We start from the raw sequence: 15,636 nt of genomic DNA, 5'->3' as shown, positions 1-15,636 counted from the left end.
TATGAATATCTCAGCGCTGCAGCGAAGCTCTTCACTCCCACTGCACCATCTCCCATCCCTTGACATTCGTCCGCCAGCTGTCGGCGACCTTTTGCGTCCACACGCCGACGTGTCCGCCGGCGACCTCGCGGATCTGCTGAGCCAGCTTGTCGCCGTCCTCAGCCTCAAAGGTCCACCTCCCCAGGCGCGCACCCAAAGAATCGCTCTCCTTCTTCAAGAACGCCACGCGCGCCTTGCCCTCCTTCGACGCCGTGGCCGCCGCGGCCTCCAGCGTCTTCACATGCGCCATCACGTCCTTGGGGATGTTGCTCTGTCCGGAGCGGTCCCGCTCCTTCTCGCGCTCGTTGAACGCCACGACGTACGACGTCGCGAGCTTCACGGCCGCGGTGGCGTCGCGGAGCACGAAGAGGCCGTGGAGGGAGCCGAGCATCAGCAGCAGCTGAGACTCATCCGCCGTCCCGGCAAGGGCCTGCGCGCGGAGGACGTCCAGGCCGGATTTGACGGCGGAGGCGATGCTGGAGAGCAGCTCCGGAGGCGGCGGGGCGCGGCTGGCGGACACGGCGAGGGGGATCAGGGAGGTGAGGAGGGAGATGATGTCGTAGTACATTTCCTCCTGCTGGGTGAGGTGCGTGCCGCGGGCGTGAAGGAACCTGCTCATGGAGGTGTTTAGGCGTTGCAGGGACTCGAGGATGTAGGTCTGTTCTGCGGCGGCGGCTTGCGCGGCGTTGTTGACCTTGTACGAGGACGGGGCCTTGTATGAGAGGAGGTCGAAGAAGGACTCTGCGCTGAGGGCGAGATGGGAGCGGACGTTCTGTATGGAAGTGAGTATGCTGTCTTAGGTGATGGGTAGGGAGAGAACGCTTACCGATGGATCGGGCCCGAGGCGCAGGACGTCCCAGATTGGCCTGCTGGTCGATGCTTCCAGGTTAGGCACGGATCCGTAGTCGATAATGTCTCTTAGGACGGTCTCGTCGACAATCTCCTCTGTCCCCATGTGTTAGTACCATGAAGCCGCAATCAAGGATACAAATTCCTTACCAACCGCAGGCTCGTCAAAGACGGAATCGCTGCGAACATCCAGGGCTCGCCCAGCTCTCGACTCCTCCACGTACCCCATAACGAGGGTACAGCTTCTACGCAGACGCTCAATGTAGCCGGGAATGTCGAGGATCGCAGTATAGCTCTCCGAGTCGAAGGCATCGGCCAGTCTCCTGGGCATTCTCAGCTTCAGGGATGTCTGGTAGTGAGCCTTCAGCCCTTGCATCAGGGCCCTTCCGGGGCTGTTGGGCGGCAGGACCAGCGTCGGGGCGACGGTCGACAGGCGGTCGAAGAAGTACGGGCCGAGGGAGTCAATGATTGTGCGCTTCACGTCCGCCGTGTCCCAAACCTCTCTCGCCCGCGACGCACAGCCGAGGACGAGGTAGATGCGGACCAGCACAAGTGTTAGCCTGGTGTGCTTTGGGGTTCTGGTGAGCTGGCCCTCGATGATGAGGGCCGCTTGGAGGAGGCGATCTTGTCGGCTGGTCTTGGAGATAGAGGTGGGGTTATCGATGCCGCGCTCGTGCAGGCCGCTCAGCCTGACGAGGCAAGTGGCCGCCAGGATGGCGAGTTCTGGTATGCAGTCCAGCGTTTGGCTGATTTCGGAGGAGTTGATGAGGGAGGAGTACAGAGAGAGCGCCGACTCCAGAAGCGTCTTCAAGCAGGCGGTGCAGGATGATGACTTATTGGAAGTAGAGCAGACTATGCACTTCCAGTCATTTGCCTTCTTCGGGTCGTCGTTGGGAACGGGGACAATCGTCTTTGACGAGGACAGGCCGAGATACTGCAGCTTGAAAGCTAGCGTTCGTACAGCTGCTGACTTCGAAGCGTCTTCAGTTTCCTTTGCCAAGCGTGGTACATACTCGTAGGCGAGCTCCTTGATCTCCTGGGGCGAAAGGCGTTCGGCGAAGCCCTTGACATCTTCGAAGCAGGCGGGTGATACGGATTCAACGTCAATGTAGCGGCACAGCTGCTCGAACTCGCTGGACTTTTCATCAGAGGCCGAGTTAGGCTGCGCGAATTGAAAGGCGGCTTCTACCCTAGCCAAGTAGATGTTGCGCTTGTAAATAGATCGTATGTTTTCCTGTGCAAGGAAACGATCGATGAGCGAGGACACCTCGGTAGAGACTCTGCGTGTGGTGTTAGCTTCGGTTCAGCACAAACAAGTAACGATATTTCATACTCTTGCGCAGACTCTCCTATCCTGCCTGCGGCATTGAGGAACTTCTTCCAAACAGCCCAGTCGCATGCCAACAGACTCAGCTGCCCCTTGTCGTCGGTCGTTGACAGGCACTCCTTGCAAAGGTCGTATACTGTCTTCCACTTCTCCTTTCGCTCAAAAACTTCAATTGTCTGGAGGAACAGGTCCTTGCGGCCTGACTTGAGTTGGTATACGGGGTTGAGCGTAGGGCCCTTGAGGGCGGCATCCCACTCCGCATCCGATGCGTGAGCCTCCATGATGCGATAGAAAAGAAGGATCTCCTCTTCGGTCTTGATGGCTCGGTCAGGGGCGTTGCCATTCTTCTCCGCACCACTATGCTGTGAAAAAGTCAGTCGCTAATTGTCGCATCAGGACGGGACCATTACCTGCTCTGCAAACTGCGCCGCGCGCTGCATCTGCTTGAGGGCGAGCATGCCATAGAGCTGCTTTTTTCCAGCCGGGCATTGATCGCTGATCTACATTCCTTTCAGAGCTGTCGCGCATCAATGAAGAGATGGCAAATCTTACCGCTAGCAGATGTGTGACGGCAATATTCCAGAACATGAAGCTGCGCTCCGAAGGAAATGACCTGTCCAGAATGGCTGCAATCTATTTTACTGAATTAGATCGAATGAGCAGCTGGCGCGAACCCTCAAGACTCACTTGTTGCGCGCTGACGAGGTCCCAGTGCAGCAGACATGACTCCAAACACCTCGTTCCGCCGTTCTTGTCCTTGGGGTTGGCCTTCACGTAACGCAGCTTCAGGGGCCCAAAGGTTTCAGAAAACTCATGGTCCTCAAGCAGTCCCTCGGACGCCCATTCCAACAACTCAAGCGAGTCGGCATCTCTCACGGCGGATGCATCCTTGACTAGCCTCTGCAGGGTAATCAGAGGCGCAGCCTTTTCAAGGGGCGACTCTAGATGGCTCTCTGCGACGATTTTCACGACCTGCGTTGGTGTTTAGCTGCGGTTTCAAGACCCATGCGGTGGGTGATTGTGAGAGGGTCAAACCTCATAGTAGGGGTCGTTAAAGGTCCGGAATCGCTTCTCGGCGAGACGGATGACGTTGGCCCATTGTCCGTCGTTGAAGGCGGTCTGCAGCTGCAGATCGACGCCGCTCTTCAGCTGAGGCCGATTCCAGGACATGGTGATGCTTCTGATCGGATGGCGGGGCAGAATTGGCTTTGGAGGGGCACTGTGCACAGAAGGTGCAGCGGAAGCTAAGGGATGTGGGATGCAGGGTGTGATTGGTCCTTCGGGTGAATATTAAGCCGAACACCTCTGCGGTCCCAGACGGAGGAGGCCGGATGCCCGCCGCGTGTCCGCGTCCGGGACCGGGGAATTGTCCTGGCGGGCTGGTCCCGATCCCGATGCGCCATGTGACACTTCGGGTCTCTGATGCGCGCGCAACCACAAAACCCAGGCCGTCCTTTGACACTTGGGAGTTGAATTTTGTTCCGCATGACCGTATTACTCGTACATCATCATGACTCCGTCCCATGCATGCATATTTGTTACATAGTGTACAATATCCCGTGCCTGCCAGGTCTTGAGCGGGGGATGACCGCCATCGCAGAGCAACACCCTTAACAATTTCAAGGGGTACCCGGATATAATCAAGAATGTTTATAATCACCACCATGCTCCGTTCTTCTTGCGTTCTTCCTTCTTCTTCTCGAACTTTTGTCCTGTCAGTCTCGGTCTCGATTGACGGGAAAAGCGGTTGGATAGCACAAACCCATGCTTTTTTGCAATCCCTGTACGCTCTGAGAAGGAATGTCAGCGTATTGGATCACTGTAGTCAACGCAGAGCGGGGATCAGAGAAGGCCGTACTGGAAGTAGTCGCCGCACATGGAGCGGTCGCCCCCGTTGCGGTGCAAGCACCTGATGCTCTTCTGGGCAAACTCCTGGCATGGATCGAAGTATTCGCTCTTATCCTTGCTATTCAGCCAGAGTTAGCGAGCTTGCATTGGAGCATGGACTGTGCAACAGTCTTACGCATCGAACTTGCGGCTGCTCTCCTTGAAACCCTCGTCGACCTTTTCGACGACGGCCTTTGATGTGTCATCTGAGGACGACATTGTCACAGTCGGTTCGCTCTGGGTCGTAAGAGACGTCGTTGATTCAGTAGACTCGGGTCGGAGGAGTGAGTCACAGCACGTCGGTGGTCGTTGCTGCGCTCTTGCGATCGCGGCTTGAACTGCGGCGGCAAAAGTTGATGCTGTTGCGATGCGACGACGTAACGACTGAGCACGGGCCTGTATTGTGATAAGATAAGACGCTTATTGATAAGATAAGAGCTTTTCCACAGCAGAGGAAGAAAAAAAACCAGAGTTCCCCGCACGGCCAAGCGAGCGAACCCAACAGGCTGCACAGCGCAGCACAGCACAGGGCAACGAGCAGCTGTGGACACAAGCCTCCTTAAGATCCGCCGCTATGATTGACGGATGCTCGCTACGGTTACAGCGCACGCACGCTACAGGTTCCCCCCAAACTCGACAACGGACAACTGCAGCCGACCAACTCCCAGGTTCCCTCCAGTCCGAGGAGAAGCGGATAAAGGTGCCGTCCTGGCCGATTTTGCCGACAAATTGAGAGTTTGTCCTCAATTAAGTTTCCATCTGTCTTAACTCTAATTCAAGGTAAAAAGGGGATACCGATGTCAGATCCTCTCTTTTGCATGGTGTTTAAACGAACGCCATCCAACTCTCTTTTGACGTCCTGTCTTCCATGTTTGATTACTCTGTACAAAAAAAAAAACACTCATTTCACTTCTGTACATGCCCCCATACACACCACGCGTGCTTGGCATCGGCAAGTCGGTGCCAAGGTCCGAACAGTGGAGAGCATCTGTATGAGAGAGACACCGTCTTCTTTTTCAGAGGCCCAATCATCGCTAATCTGGCACAATTACGATTCAAGAGGTGCTGTCATTTGCTGACATCCCCCAGTGTCTTAGACGCAAACCCTCCCGCTGGTGTTGGTTCTTGACGACAAGAGATCGTCACTCAATCACCCACAAGACTCAACTCACTTGCATTTCAGCCTGCAGGAAGTAGAGCGTTTACAAGTTGCCAGCGCTTAACATCACAGCAACGAGACCACGCCTGGCCCCCCCGAAGCCTTGCGCAGTAACGGCATTCGTATTCGTCAGCATTCGGAAACCACGGGCTCCAGGCTCGCCAACCCGGTCCGCCGGAATAGGAGAGGCAAAATCCCAGCAGCAGCAGCCACCGTCACAATTCACGTCCAACTTCCAACAATTGCATCCTATCCGCACTCTCACCGCCGCAGCGGACATGAAGCGGGCTGTGAGCGGTGGGCGCGGAGCAGAGATTGCACGCTTTTGCACGCTTGTTCTGCCCGTCTTAGCAAGCATTTACACCATCGGATCGACGGATGATGGATCTGCCAGGTTCTTGCGAAATGAGGCCTTTCTATGCCACCCCCGTCGCCCCGAAGCCAAGTTGGTTTTTACTCTCTGGCCCACCGTGTTAGCGAGCAAGTGCTTGCTATTCGTAAAGCCTGGCCCCCTTCTTCGACATTCTCTCCCCTTTTCTAGCGTCAAATTTAGAAGAACTTCTGCCCTTTTCGCGCCCCCCACAGGCTGTGCCGCAGCTACGTATCCGTATTTCGTACGCTAGTCTCTTCGCTTGCAATCCTCCTCGGAAGGGGGCGAAGGATCAGGTCGCCTCGGTTCCTTCGACGGCCCTCTGGGGGGCGGTCAGCACTCAGACCTGACCAACGCCCAGCCTTCGTCGCAGACAAACACACGATTACTACCGTGCCGCCTCTTGGTGTTCAGCTTCTGCGGTACCGACGACAGTTGGGGCGGGCTGCCAGACACTTCGCCGCACCATTCGGGTGGACTTGTCAATCTTGGGCAATTTTGGCAATGGGTGCAATCTGGATGCAACCAAGATGAAGATCATGCGACATGCGATCGTGGGACGACACCACCCCAATATCGTGTTATTGCAACGGGTACCAAGATGGCCATCGAGTCGTCCATGTTGACCGTCGTCTCCATCTCCCATCAGGGTTCCACCATCTTTAAACGGCTCACATGGAATGAACCATAGTCGATGCGGCCTGACAACTAGGCATGCGTAAAGTAACACAAATGGGGACTTCATCAATCTCATCGACATCTTCACAGTTCAATATTGTCGGCTCAGATCAACAAGAGGCCCCAAGGCTCATTCGCCCGCTCGCACCCGGACAATGTGTCCGGCCCCGACGCACTTCCCGTTGCTCAATTTCGTCCTCGTTTTGCTGCGTTCCCCTTTTTCACCCCTCCCCTGCTGGCGGCAGCCTTCCTGCTGGCCGCCACCGTGGAACGCATACGATTGGAGGAAAGTAAGAAGATGATCAAAACCGCAACTGAAGGGCGAAACGGGTCCTTACATATCAATGATACGCTCAAGTAAGCGTTGTTTTACAGGTTGAGACTTCTGAGACCACGAGTCTGTGATAAAGATAGACATTTGGAGTTCTAAGCCTGTCAGTCCAGTACCGAACTCCAGGGCCAAGGCTGTGATCCATCTATCTGGCTGACTGGTGATGACCACAATGTTAGCGTTGCGTCGTGCATGAACGACCTGAAACTGGGCGATTATCTGCTTCCTTTTACTCTACTTTCCCCCTCCTTGACAAGCCATTCAAGTGTTGGCAGCCAACCAGAGGAACGGGCGCACTTCATCTTGTTCCAACATGTTTCTCTCAAGCGAGCTGTTCGGGATTCACCCGGGGGTCTATCCCTGCCGTCAATAACCAGGGTTTTCAATCTTCGTCCCAACTTTGAGTCGTCCATTCGGCTCCCACTTGCACAAACCCCGGGAAACCCATGACCCCAAGAAGGTTGTTTGGGTTAGCCGCGCCGCTGCAGGGGGCCACGGCGCGATCCACCATCACCCTGTTTGTTCGTTTCATATCCGCACCCTCACTTTAATCGCAACGGCTTCATAAATGAAATCAACCACGCCCTACCCTCGGCTGCCGCCGACTAGCATGGATCTGACAGACGCCAAAGACTGGTTAGCCCACCAGATGGCTCCATCAGCCTCATCTCTTCAGAGCGTCCTGCAGCTTTCCTGCAGCCTTGGCAGGGGAAGCGGATGAGACGACTGTCTCCATCACAGCGCTGGCGCCCTTCCTCTCTAGGGCGTCCCCATACCCTCCACGAGTCCACATTGCACTTTACTGTGAACTGGAGGCGCTGGATGTGCTGTTCGACCCTCAGGGAGTCAGGGGCCCTGGCAAGTCTGGGCACTGACGGAATCGCCAGCTCTAGCCGCGCGATGGGGAGTCCAGATGTGCCCCTACACATTGGTTGCCTATGTCGACTTAGTGCGGTGAGATGGGTCTGCCACCGGAGATGGGCTTGGATGATTCGAGATTGAGAGGCAAGAAGGGGGAGGGACGGTAGAGATGGGCTATGGACGTAGGAGATGTAGCCCAGAAGGGAAAGGGAATCCGTTGACTTACACACGCAACCTCATCAACGCGTTATAAAAGTCTTCCATCCCACACATCTACATCCTTCCCGTCTCTCTCTTTTCTCCATCATCACAACTGGTGTCATTCTCTCATTCCTTGTACTCAGGTCTCTCTCTCTTGTTGGCTGTGCCATACACTCATTTCGAACTAGACGTTCAACCACGCTCACTAAGCACAACCTCGCAAATCAACTTTCACTTCTTCACTCCAACTCTACACCTTTTTTGAGACTTTCGTCAAGAAACCAAAACAACCGTCAAGATGCGCTTCTCTTACACCGCCGCTGCTCTTGCTGCCCTGACCGGCCAGGCTGCCGCCCACGCCCGTGTCTACTCTCTGTGGTCCGACGGCGCCGAGATCCAGGTCGACGGCAAGTCCGGCTTCGAGTCCTACATCCGCAGCCCCCCCAACAACAACCCCGTCAAGGACATCACCGCCAAGGAGATTGTCTGCAACGCCGACCCCTCTGCCAAGACTGGCTTCGCCCCCGTTGAGGCTGGCAAGTCTGTCGTCTTCGAGTGGTACCACAACACCCGCAACGACGACATCATCGACGGCTCCCACAAGGGTCCTCTCAGCACCTACATTGCCGAGTACACCGAGGGTGACGGCACTGGCGCCATCTGGACCAAGATCTCTGAGGAGAAGTACGCCGACGGCAAGTGGCCCGTCGACACCCTCATCGCCAACAAGGGCAAGTCCGGCGAGGTCACCATCCCCGCCTCCCTGAAGCCCGGCAAGTACCTCCTTCGTCACGAGATCATCGCTCTCCACGAGTCCGACACCACCTACGACACCAACTCGGCCCGTGGTGCCCAGTTCTACCCCTCTTGCGTCCAGATCGAGGTCTCTGGATCCGGCTCCGACGTTCCCCCCGAGAACTTCGACTTCCAGACCGGCTACAAGTACACCGACACCGGCATCCACTTCAACCTCTACAGCGACGACGCCACCAGCTACAAGGCCCCCGGCCCTGAGGTCTGGACCGGCGGCGCCGGCTCCGGCTCTGGCTCTACCCCCGCCACCAGCGCTGCTCCCGCTGCCACCTCCAAGGCCGCTGCCACCTCTGCTGCTGCTGCCCCTACCACCCTGGCTACCCAGGTCAGCTCTGCTGCTCCCGCCACCTCTGCCCCGGCCGCTACCTCTGCTCCCGCTGCCACCCCCTCCAAGACCCCCTCCACCGGCTGCAAGCGCCGCCGCGCTGCCCGCAAGGCTCGCCGCTCTGCTCACTAAGCGTTTGACGCCGATGAGAGGAGAGATGGGAGGAGTTGTTGAGTCATTAGAGTAAGCAGTTCTTTGAGCACCTTTGGGTCTCAGATGAGCTGTGGGAAGGAGTTTCATTTTTCCACCAGACACCAGATGTGCAATCCAGGCTTACTGCGTCCTGCCCGGTGCACGGTATCCGAGATTCGAGTTCACCTTTGAATTCGGTCTCGAAAAATTCTGCATTCCTGTACATAGTACCTTGTATAGCATTAAGCCTGCATATACCATGATTTAAACGCTCCAATCATGATCCCAAATACGACTCTTCGAAATGTACGTGATGTTTGCATAACGACCTTACTTTAGTAGCAAGGCAAATATGACCAAGATGTCTTGGCAAAGGAATGCATATATGACTTGCTCCTTTTTCACGAAGCGAGCGAGGTTTTCGCATCTGTTGGTCGGAGCAGTCCGCCGTCGGTTGGATGTTTCCATCGGTCTTTCGCCGAATGATGCCCCCAGACGGTAATGAGCTAATTGGTCGTCTTATATTAAGTCAACAATTGCCGTCGCAGTTTGACGCTGGTCTTACACTACCGTGGGCCGCGTGAATGTCGCAATAAGCTCCACCTGGCTTGATATTGAGTCAAGATGCAGCACATAGTAATCGTGGCAGTGGATCATATTGTGCGTGCAATAAATTGTCTTGGCAAGATCGTTTTCGCAACAGTGTCAAAGCTTTCGTAGATCTCCCAGTTCCGGCGGCATACACAATGTCAGCGGGCAGAAAAACTAGAGGCCTATATCCGTACAGCGTGGTCTCATTTGCAGCACGAGTCATTGAAGCGCAGAAACGTTTGGTTATTGTTCAGTAGAAATCGATACCATTCCCAATACCCGTCACCTAGGGTCATCTTGGTAGGTCTGGTTCTTCCCCTGGCTCTCGATCTGAGATTCCGCCCAACTGGACTCTCCTCCAGCAAAAGAACGCTCATCCTTAGTCTCCATCATCTCGTTCGGCAGCAGTGCCGTACTAATGACACAGCCTAGCATGACACCGCCAGCCAGATACAAAACGCCGTTGATGTTTCCATCTCCGCCGTTTTCGCCGGGCTGCCCGTACAGGTGCTGTGCAATGAGCGGGCTTACGATACCGAACAGTCGGCCCCAGAACCCCGCAACACCGCAGGCCGTGCCACGAACCGGGGCCGGGAACGCCTCGGGAGTCCAACCGTAGAGCACGGCGTTGAACATGGACTGAAAGAAGTATTCCATTGCGAACAGGCCTTCGTTCTTGGCGCGTGTATCAACAGTTGAAAAAAGAATGATTGAAATGCCCATCAGAGCGGATGAGATCACCATTGTCCACTTTCTCCCGATGGCCGGGACATGGTACATTAACGCACCTAGCAGGACCCCGACGATTCCTGGGGCATACGTGTATATGTACGCAGCGTATGTGGCCGATAGACTAATGTGATCTTTACCGTTCTTCAAGGCCAGGATGCTAGGTAAGTAATGTCCTGCAAGATGGGATTAGTCTCGACTTTTGCCGCAAATTTCAACATGTGCTTACCGGCCACAGTGAACCCCCAAAAGTCCATGATGTACGTCAGCCAGACCAAGACGGTCAGGCGGATCATGGGAAATCCGTCAAACAACATTTTGTATCGGCCAAACTCAAGCTTCACCTTTTCAGGCCACTTCTTCTCCGTCTGTTTCGCACCACCGCCTAGCCCAGAAGAAGCGCTGACTGCGCTCCCAACAGAGCCGTCATTCTCATCTGACTCCAACGAATGAAACATCTCCAGCGTCAGGCCGCAACGTTTGCCGTTGACTTGAGCCATGTGCTCCAAAGTCTGGATCGCTCTGGCGTCGTGGCCACGATAGATGAGATACTTTGGCGTTTCTTGAAATTTAAAGACGAAGAATCGGAGGACAAATACGAAAAGGGTGATGCCGCCGAGTGTGAAGAGGAGATATCGCCAGCCCATGTTGTCGACCCGCGCGCAGCACTTTGTTCCGGGCGCGACGTTGTTGCATGACAGGAGCGGTCCTTCGTCGATCTGGGAAAAGTTGGGAGAGCAGGAGAATACGGGGATGAAGCCGAACGCGACGGCACTGCAGACAATCACACCGATCGGTTGAAAGATGGACAGGCAAGCCAGCAGGAAGCGTCTGTTCTGATTAGTGTGTCAGAGGGCCGTGTAAACTCGATCATTTGATGAGTTGACAAACCTGGGGGATAAACTCTAGAGTGATGGTGGTGTCGATTGGAATATTGCCCCCCACCCCTACGCCGACGAAAGCGGTTAATACGAGAAACGTGTTGTAGCTGTTCGATGCGCCCAAGCAAAGCCCAAATATCGATGCGATGAGGCAGGTCAAGTTGAAGGCCCATGTACGACCTGGCAGATGTAAGTTCAACTGCCGCACGAAGGTTCCCGAGCAATCCCCAGATCAAGGATCTTTCGAGTTTGGGACGTGCCGAGATCGTCATACCGATGATATCCGCCAAGAATCCCCAAACGAATGCGCCGGCAGTCAATCCAGCATTGAAACTCGTCGCAATATTCCCGGACTGGTCGTTCACAAACCCCATCTCTTGCTGCAAAGGCTTCAGGACCAATCCAAAAGCCTGTGCCCATAGCAAATCAAGCATGTATCCGAAGCCGCAGAGACCCCAGATGTACCACTGATATTTACCCATGCCCTGCGAATCGATCTCGCGATTGATCAGCACGCATTTCTTCTCGTAGAGCGACAAGCCATCGAGGCCGCGTAGCATGGGGCTCGTTGCGCCCTGTCTGTCGACCTCACTCAAACCGTACGCTGGACCGCCTTCGAGCGGCAGCTTTGTTGTGTCGGTCGCAGGCATCGCGTCTGTCATTGCACAAACTGTGATTTCGAGTGCAAGAAGGGCAGGGAAATTTGCGACGACGGGTACATCAAGGTGATATGCGAAATGGAAGCATGCTCTCATGAGCGCAACGTAGTTTGTTCTTTCTCGGCTGAGGCGTTCTGAGGCGGCTCACATGGGACGAACCGGCGCTTTCAGAGTCGTTGATGTCATGGATGGGGGGACCATGCGGGTGAGATGTATCATCATGTCATTTAGCTCCCGCAATTGGCTCCAAAGCAAAATGTGGTCGCATCCTGCATGTGAGGAAATCCAATTGCGGACGGAAAACTCATGCAAGAACACACAATCCGGTGTACGGGGATCGTCACATGGTTGGCTGTGTCTCACTTGCACCACGTGGGGTGCTGTCGCGGTGGCCGGTGATTGATGCACGGCGGGACTGTCAGACTCAGGCTAAAAAGGACGTTGTGTAGGCGCACATCGGGTTTTGATAGGGTCGAGAGAAATGATATGACGATCTGCCGGAGCTTTTGTAGCGGGCCAAACTTCTTGGCTTGAACTGCGAGTGTTCCGTCATTGATCTTTGGTTCGGGGCTAACCGGCCCCCAAACTGACGTGACGTCCGGTCTAGACCCTTATCCGGCGAATGGCCGTTGGTTGTCTAATGCGCGGTCGCATTTCACAAAGTCGTGATTCGGGATATCCGAGGTTGAGATCGGAGAGCAGCGATCGGAACTTTTGTATCTGATGCCTCAGATTCACTAGGATTGTTGGGAAATACGAGATGATAGCCGAGCAAGGATGCCTTGGTCTTATAGAGTTGCCCAATCTGGGTCTCCTTTTTGAAAACCCCAAAAGAGTACTCTAAGTGTAAGATTAACCATGAAATGTCAAGACATACGTGTTAAATACGACGATGATGCTCAGATTTCGGGGGGAGTGGCAAGTTAATGATGCCTGAAGCCAAATTGAAGAGGTTCCAACAAGATTGCCTTGAGATCCTCGTTGAAGGTTACTTGAATAAAAGAAAAAATACTCAAAGTTCAAGGAACTATTGCCAGATCTTAAGTCGTTTGAGACATAGTCATTTCCCAGAATGATCGCTGTTATCAACGTTGAATGGTAAAATGATTTGTTCAACTTCCCATGGAGATATTGCATTATGACAAATGACCTCTAAACGCTGTGTTTCATAAAAAGACTTGCTGCATATGGCTAGACAGTTCGCTCAATAAACGGACTCGATTCGCGTTTAGTAGTCCATCTCCTCTTTCTTTGTTACCGTTTACTTATGGGATCTACCAGCGTCTCTCTTGGCCTAAATGAATACTAAATCTGTATCCACTGATAACGTTGTCCTGGTATCCAAAGTCTAGCCAAAAGTCCCGACTTTCATTCCCTGATTTAGTTCACGTCACCATCGTGGCTTAACAAGTTCATTAACCGCTGATATTAGACAAACCATGGTCTCTTGCGGTCCCTCAACTAAGAGCGAACCGTTGAAAGCCCTATGGAACTCCTCATATGCGTTTCCGGGTCTATCAGGGGCAAAGAACCCCGCAATGGTGTCGTTGCCTAGATCACCAGTCCCCTCCAAATGCGCCACGAGATCTAGACATTGGGCAGCGGCCGTTGGGGGCTGTGGCTTTCGGTGGCGCATGGTTGTTGAATTGTTTCCCTCGCCACTGCCATACTATTTCACAGGGCTGGGTGTGGCGGAAGAGGAAGCTCTCCAAGCTGTCCGTCCTCTGCAGATCACCTCGTAGCTCGTGTCTCTCGCCCAGACCATGCGGCGTAGGCTGATACACGCTCACACGCTGTACACTCACCCTCACCATAAACGAGCCTCCTCTGGACTAAAGTGCGGCAGAATGGTAGCACACAACAGCCGCTTACGAAAAAGTTTCACGTCCATCAGTTGAGAGAACGGATAACGGTCTGTCCATTTCAAGCCTCCACCACGTGCAGTCCGTGCCTCGCCACCGGAGCTCTCCTCTGGGACGCGAACGCGAGCTCTTCGTAGAGAAGCCCAAGAACGCCTCATGTTTGAAGTTGGAGGGGTACGCAGGATGCGGAATCAAGCTAGAATCAAGGTCACAGCGATGCTCGACTTCTAGGCGAAACCTTGAGCCTCCGAAGGTCTCCTTCAAACTGAAATGGAACCTGCCGAGCGAGAGACTGGTGGTTGATGTCGAGATAAGCTGTGGAATGTTGGCAATATGTTTCCTCGGATTCTGCACTGATTGCCGGCTGCGCAATGTTTGTGTCGCAGAAGTTTAGAGTTAGCTTCGCATTCCTAACCCGCAGATGCTGGTCGAAAAAAGCATCCCGTAGACCCGTCGTGCCGTCGCAGGTCTCGCATTCCGATCCAGGCTTATCTTCGACACATCCGCCTAGCGTGTAAGAGAGTCCTTCGTGTTCCCAGGTTTCCCGAGTTTGCCATGAGAAAACGTGCTTCGCTGGGACCACAAGAAAGATCCACGGCCCCCAAGGGAGAGAAGAGATCGGACTTTGTTGCTTACGCGCGAAGGACGTGCTCCTATGCAGGAGCCACTGCAGCAAGCACAGACAAAGGCAACGTCAGAGCTTCACATGCAAAGCAAAGGCCTTCTTCCTCCTCTTCCCCTCCCTCACCCCAGAGCCAAACTTTGGACGAAAATACCGTCTGGTCTAGTGCCGTTCTAGCACCCCAGCAAGCAGTCTAGCAACTCCAGCTGCTGTCCTAGCTCCTGGGTGTGCGTGCTCAGCAACCCTCTCCTGCGGCTCACCAGAAAGAGAACCCTGAACCCAATTCGATGAAGAGGGACGAGAGAAGACGGGGTTCTGCCCATCTGTGCATCCATTCTCTTAGGGCTGTTGCTCGGGGACCCATACCAAGATTCCCAAGCTGCGAGAGTGCCATTTAGCCGCAGCGGGATCGACCCGGCTCTGGAACCCGTGCAGCCGGGGCGACCAATGCCCCAATGCCATCCGGTCTTTCTCCTCCCCTCCTCCGAGGAGAATGGGGAGGCAAGAGTCAATGGTTCGTGTTTGCTGCAGGGTCGTTGCTGGATGCAAGGCACGGTAAGACTGGGCCGGCTTGCGCGGGTAGGCTACAGACTTCAGCTCTCTCTTATTCGTGGGGTTCCAGGGTGTGAGACATCGTCTTGCCAGTCCCATTGTCTCTCGTGTGAAGAAAAAGAGACATCGACAGTTGGAAGTTCCTGCTCCAACATCGTGATCATCGGAGCTGTATCCATCATGGCAACGGGCTTTTCGGGAGTAAACAAGCCAAAGAAAATTTCCAAACAAACTTCCCAAACCATTTTCTTACCTTCCCACTACTTTTCCCAATAGGCGGCACCTAAGAACCTAAGATGGTCAAGGCACGGGGCGAATTTGGCCGAGGAATGCGCCACCACGCAAGCGCTGCGCGCCGTCGTCTGCAACAAGATTGCCCGAGCGGCGAAGAATGATAAGGGAGACCGTGGACGACGAGACATCAACAAAACAAACGCAATAGAGGTTAAAAGTGCATGTGAGATCCTCACGGAGCGTGTGAATATCCTCCACTTTTGCTGAACCCCTCCCTGGTTGCTATTATTCGATTCCTGAACTCCATTCTCGGGCTTGCTTGTTGATCATATCAGCTCTCCATCAGAAGAATTCCTTTGCCGTCAGATAAGCTGCTCTGCAGAGCTTTACATCTTTAATCCAAACACCGAAACCGTCTGCCTCCTCCTCCGGGAGCTCTCCCCCCCCACAACACCAGTCCGCGATGCCTTTCATCGCTTCGAAACGATCACCAACAGCCTCGCCCAGCATGCCTTGGCTATCAAGATCACCCTC

General features: G+C 54.4%; 4 protein-coding genes across 4 annotated transcripts; 1 reads left to right on the top strand and 3 right to left on the bottom strand.

Annotated features, from left to right (window-relative positions):
- Positions 1 to 31: 31 nt before the first annotated feature.
- On the bottom strand, positions 32 to 3,385 carry CGCA056_v000043 (uncharacterized protein; the record flags this gene model as incomplete). Its single annotated transcript, XM_037315304.1, has 8 exons — positions 32 to 811; positions 866 to 984; positions 1,039 to 2,168; positions 2,222 to 2,577; positions 2,626 to 2,715; positions 2,768 to 2,848; positions 2,903 to 3,187; positions 3,251 to 3,385. The coding sequence occupies 8 exons, from the start codon at positions 3,383 to 3,385 to the stop codon at positions 32 to 34; spliced, it is 2,976 nt and encodes a 991-aa protein (XP_037185756.1).
- Positions 3,386 to 3,871: 486 nt separating this feature from the next.
- CGCA056_v000042 (Cytochrome c oxidase-assembly factor cox-23) lies at positions 3,872 to 4,321 on the bottom strand (the record flags this gene model as incomplete). Its single annotated transcript, XM_037315303.1, has 4 exons — positions 3,872 to 3,919; positions 3,978 to 4,005; positions 4,074 to 4,181; positions 4,239 to 4,321. The coding sequence occupies 4 exons, from the start codon at positions 4,319 to 4,321 to the stop codon at positions 3,872 to 3,874; spliced, it is 267 nt and encodes an 88-aa protein (XP_037185757.1).
- Positions 4,322 to 8,000: 3,679 nt separating this feature from the next.
- Positions 8,001 to 8,972, top strand: eglD-5 (putative endo-beta-1,4-glucanase D; the record flags this gene model as incomplete). The annotated part of the gene is made up of 1 exon (XM_037315302.1): positions 8,001 to 8,972. The coding sequence occupies one exon, from the start codon at positions 8,001 to 8,003 to the stop codon at positions 8,970 to 8,972; it is 972 nt and encodes a 323-aa protein (XP_037185758.1).
- An 873-nt stretch (positions 8,973 to 9,845) lies between these two features.
- On the bottom strand, positions 9,846 to 11,823 carry CGCA056_v000040 (putative MFS-type transporter; the record flags this gene model as incomplete). Its single annotated transcript, XM_037315301.1, has 4 exons — positions 9,846 to 10,468; positions 10,522 to 11,128; positions 11,184 to 11,353; positions 11,448 to 11,823. 4 exons carry the CDS (start codon positions 11,821 to 11,823, stop codon positions 9,846 to 9,848), a joined length of 1,776 nt encoding a protein of 591 aa, XP_037185759.1.
- Between the last annotated feature and the right edge of the window lie 3,813 nt (positions 11,824 to 15,636).

Source organism: Colletotrichum aenigma, assembly GCF_013390185.1.
Source record: "Colletotrichum aenigma strain Cg56 chromosome Unknown KSG_Cg56_contig01, whole genome shotgun sequence".
Classification (NCBI taxonomy): Eukaryota; Fungi; Ascomycota; class Sordariomycetes; order Glomerellales; family Glomerellaceae; genus Colletotrichum; species Colletotrichum aenigma.
The sequence above is the reverse complement of the archived record's forward strand: the minus strand, read 5'-3'. Positions and strand labels throughout refer to the sequence as shown.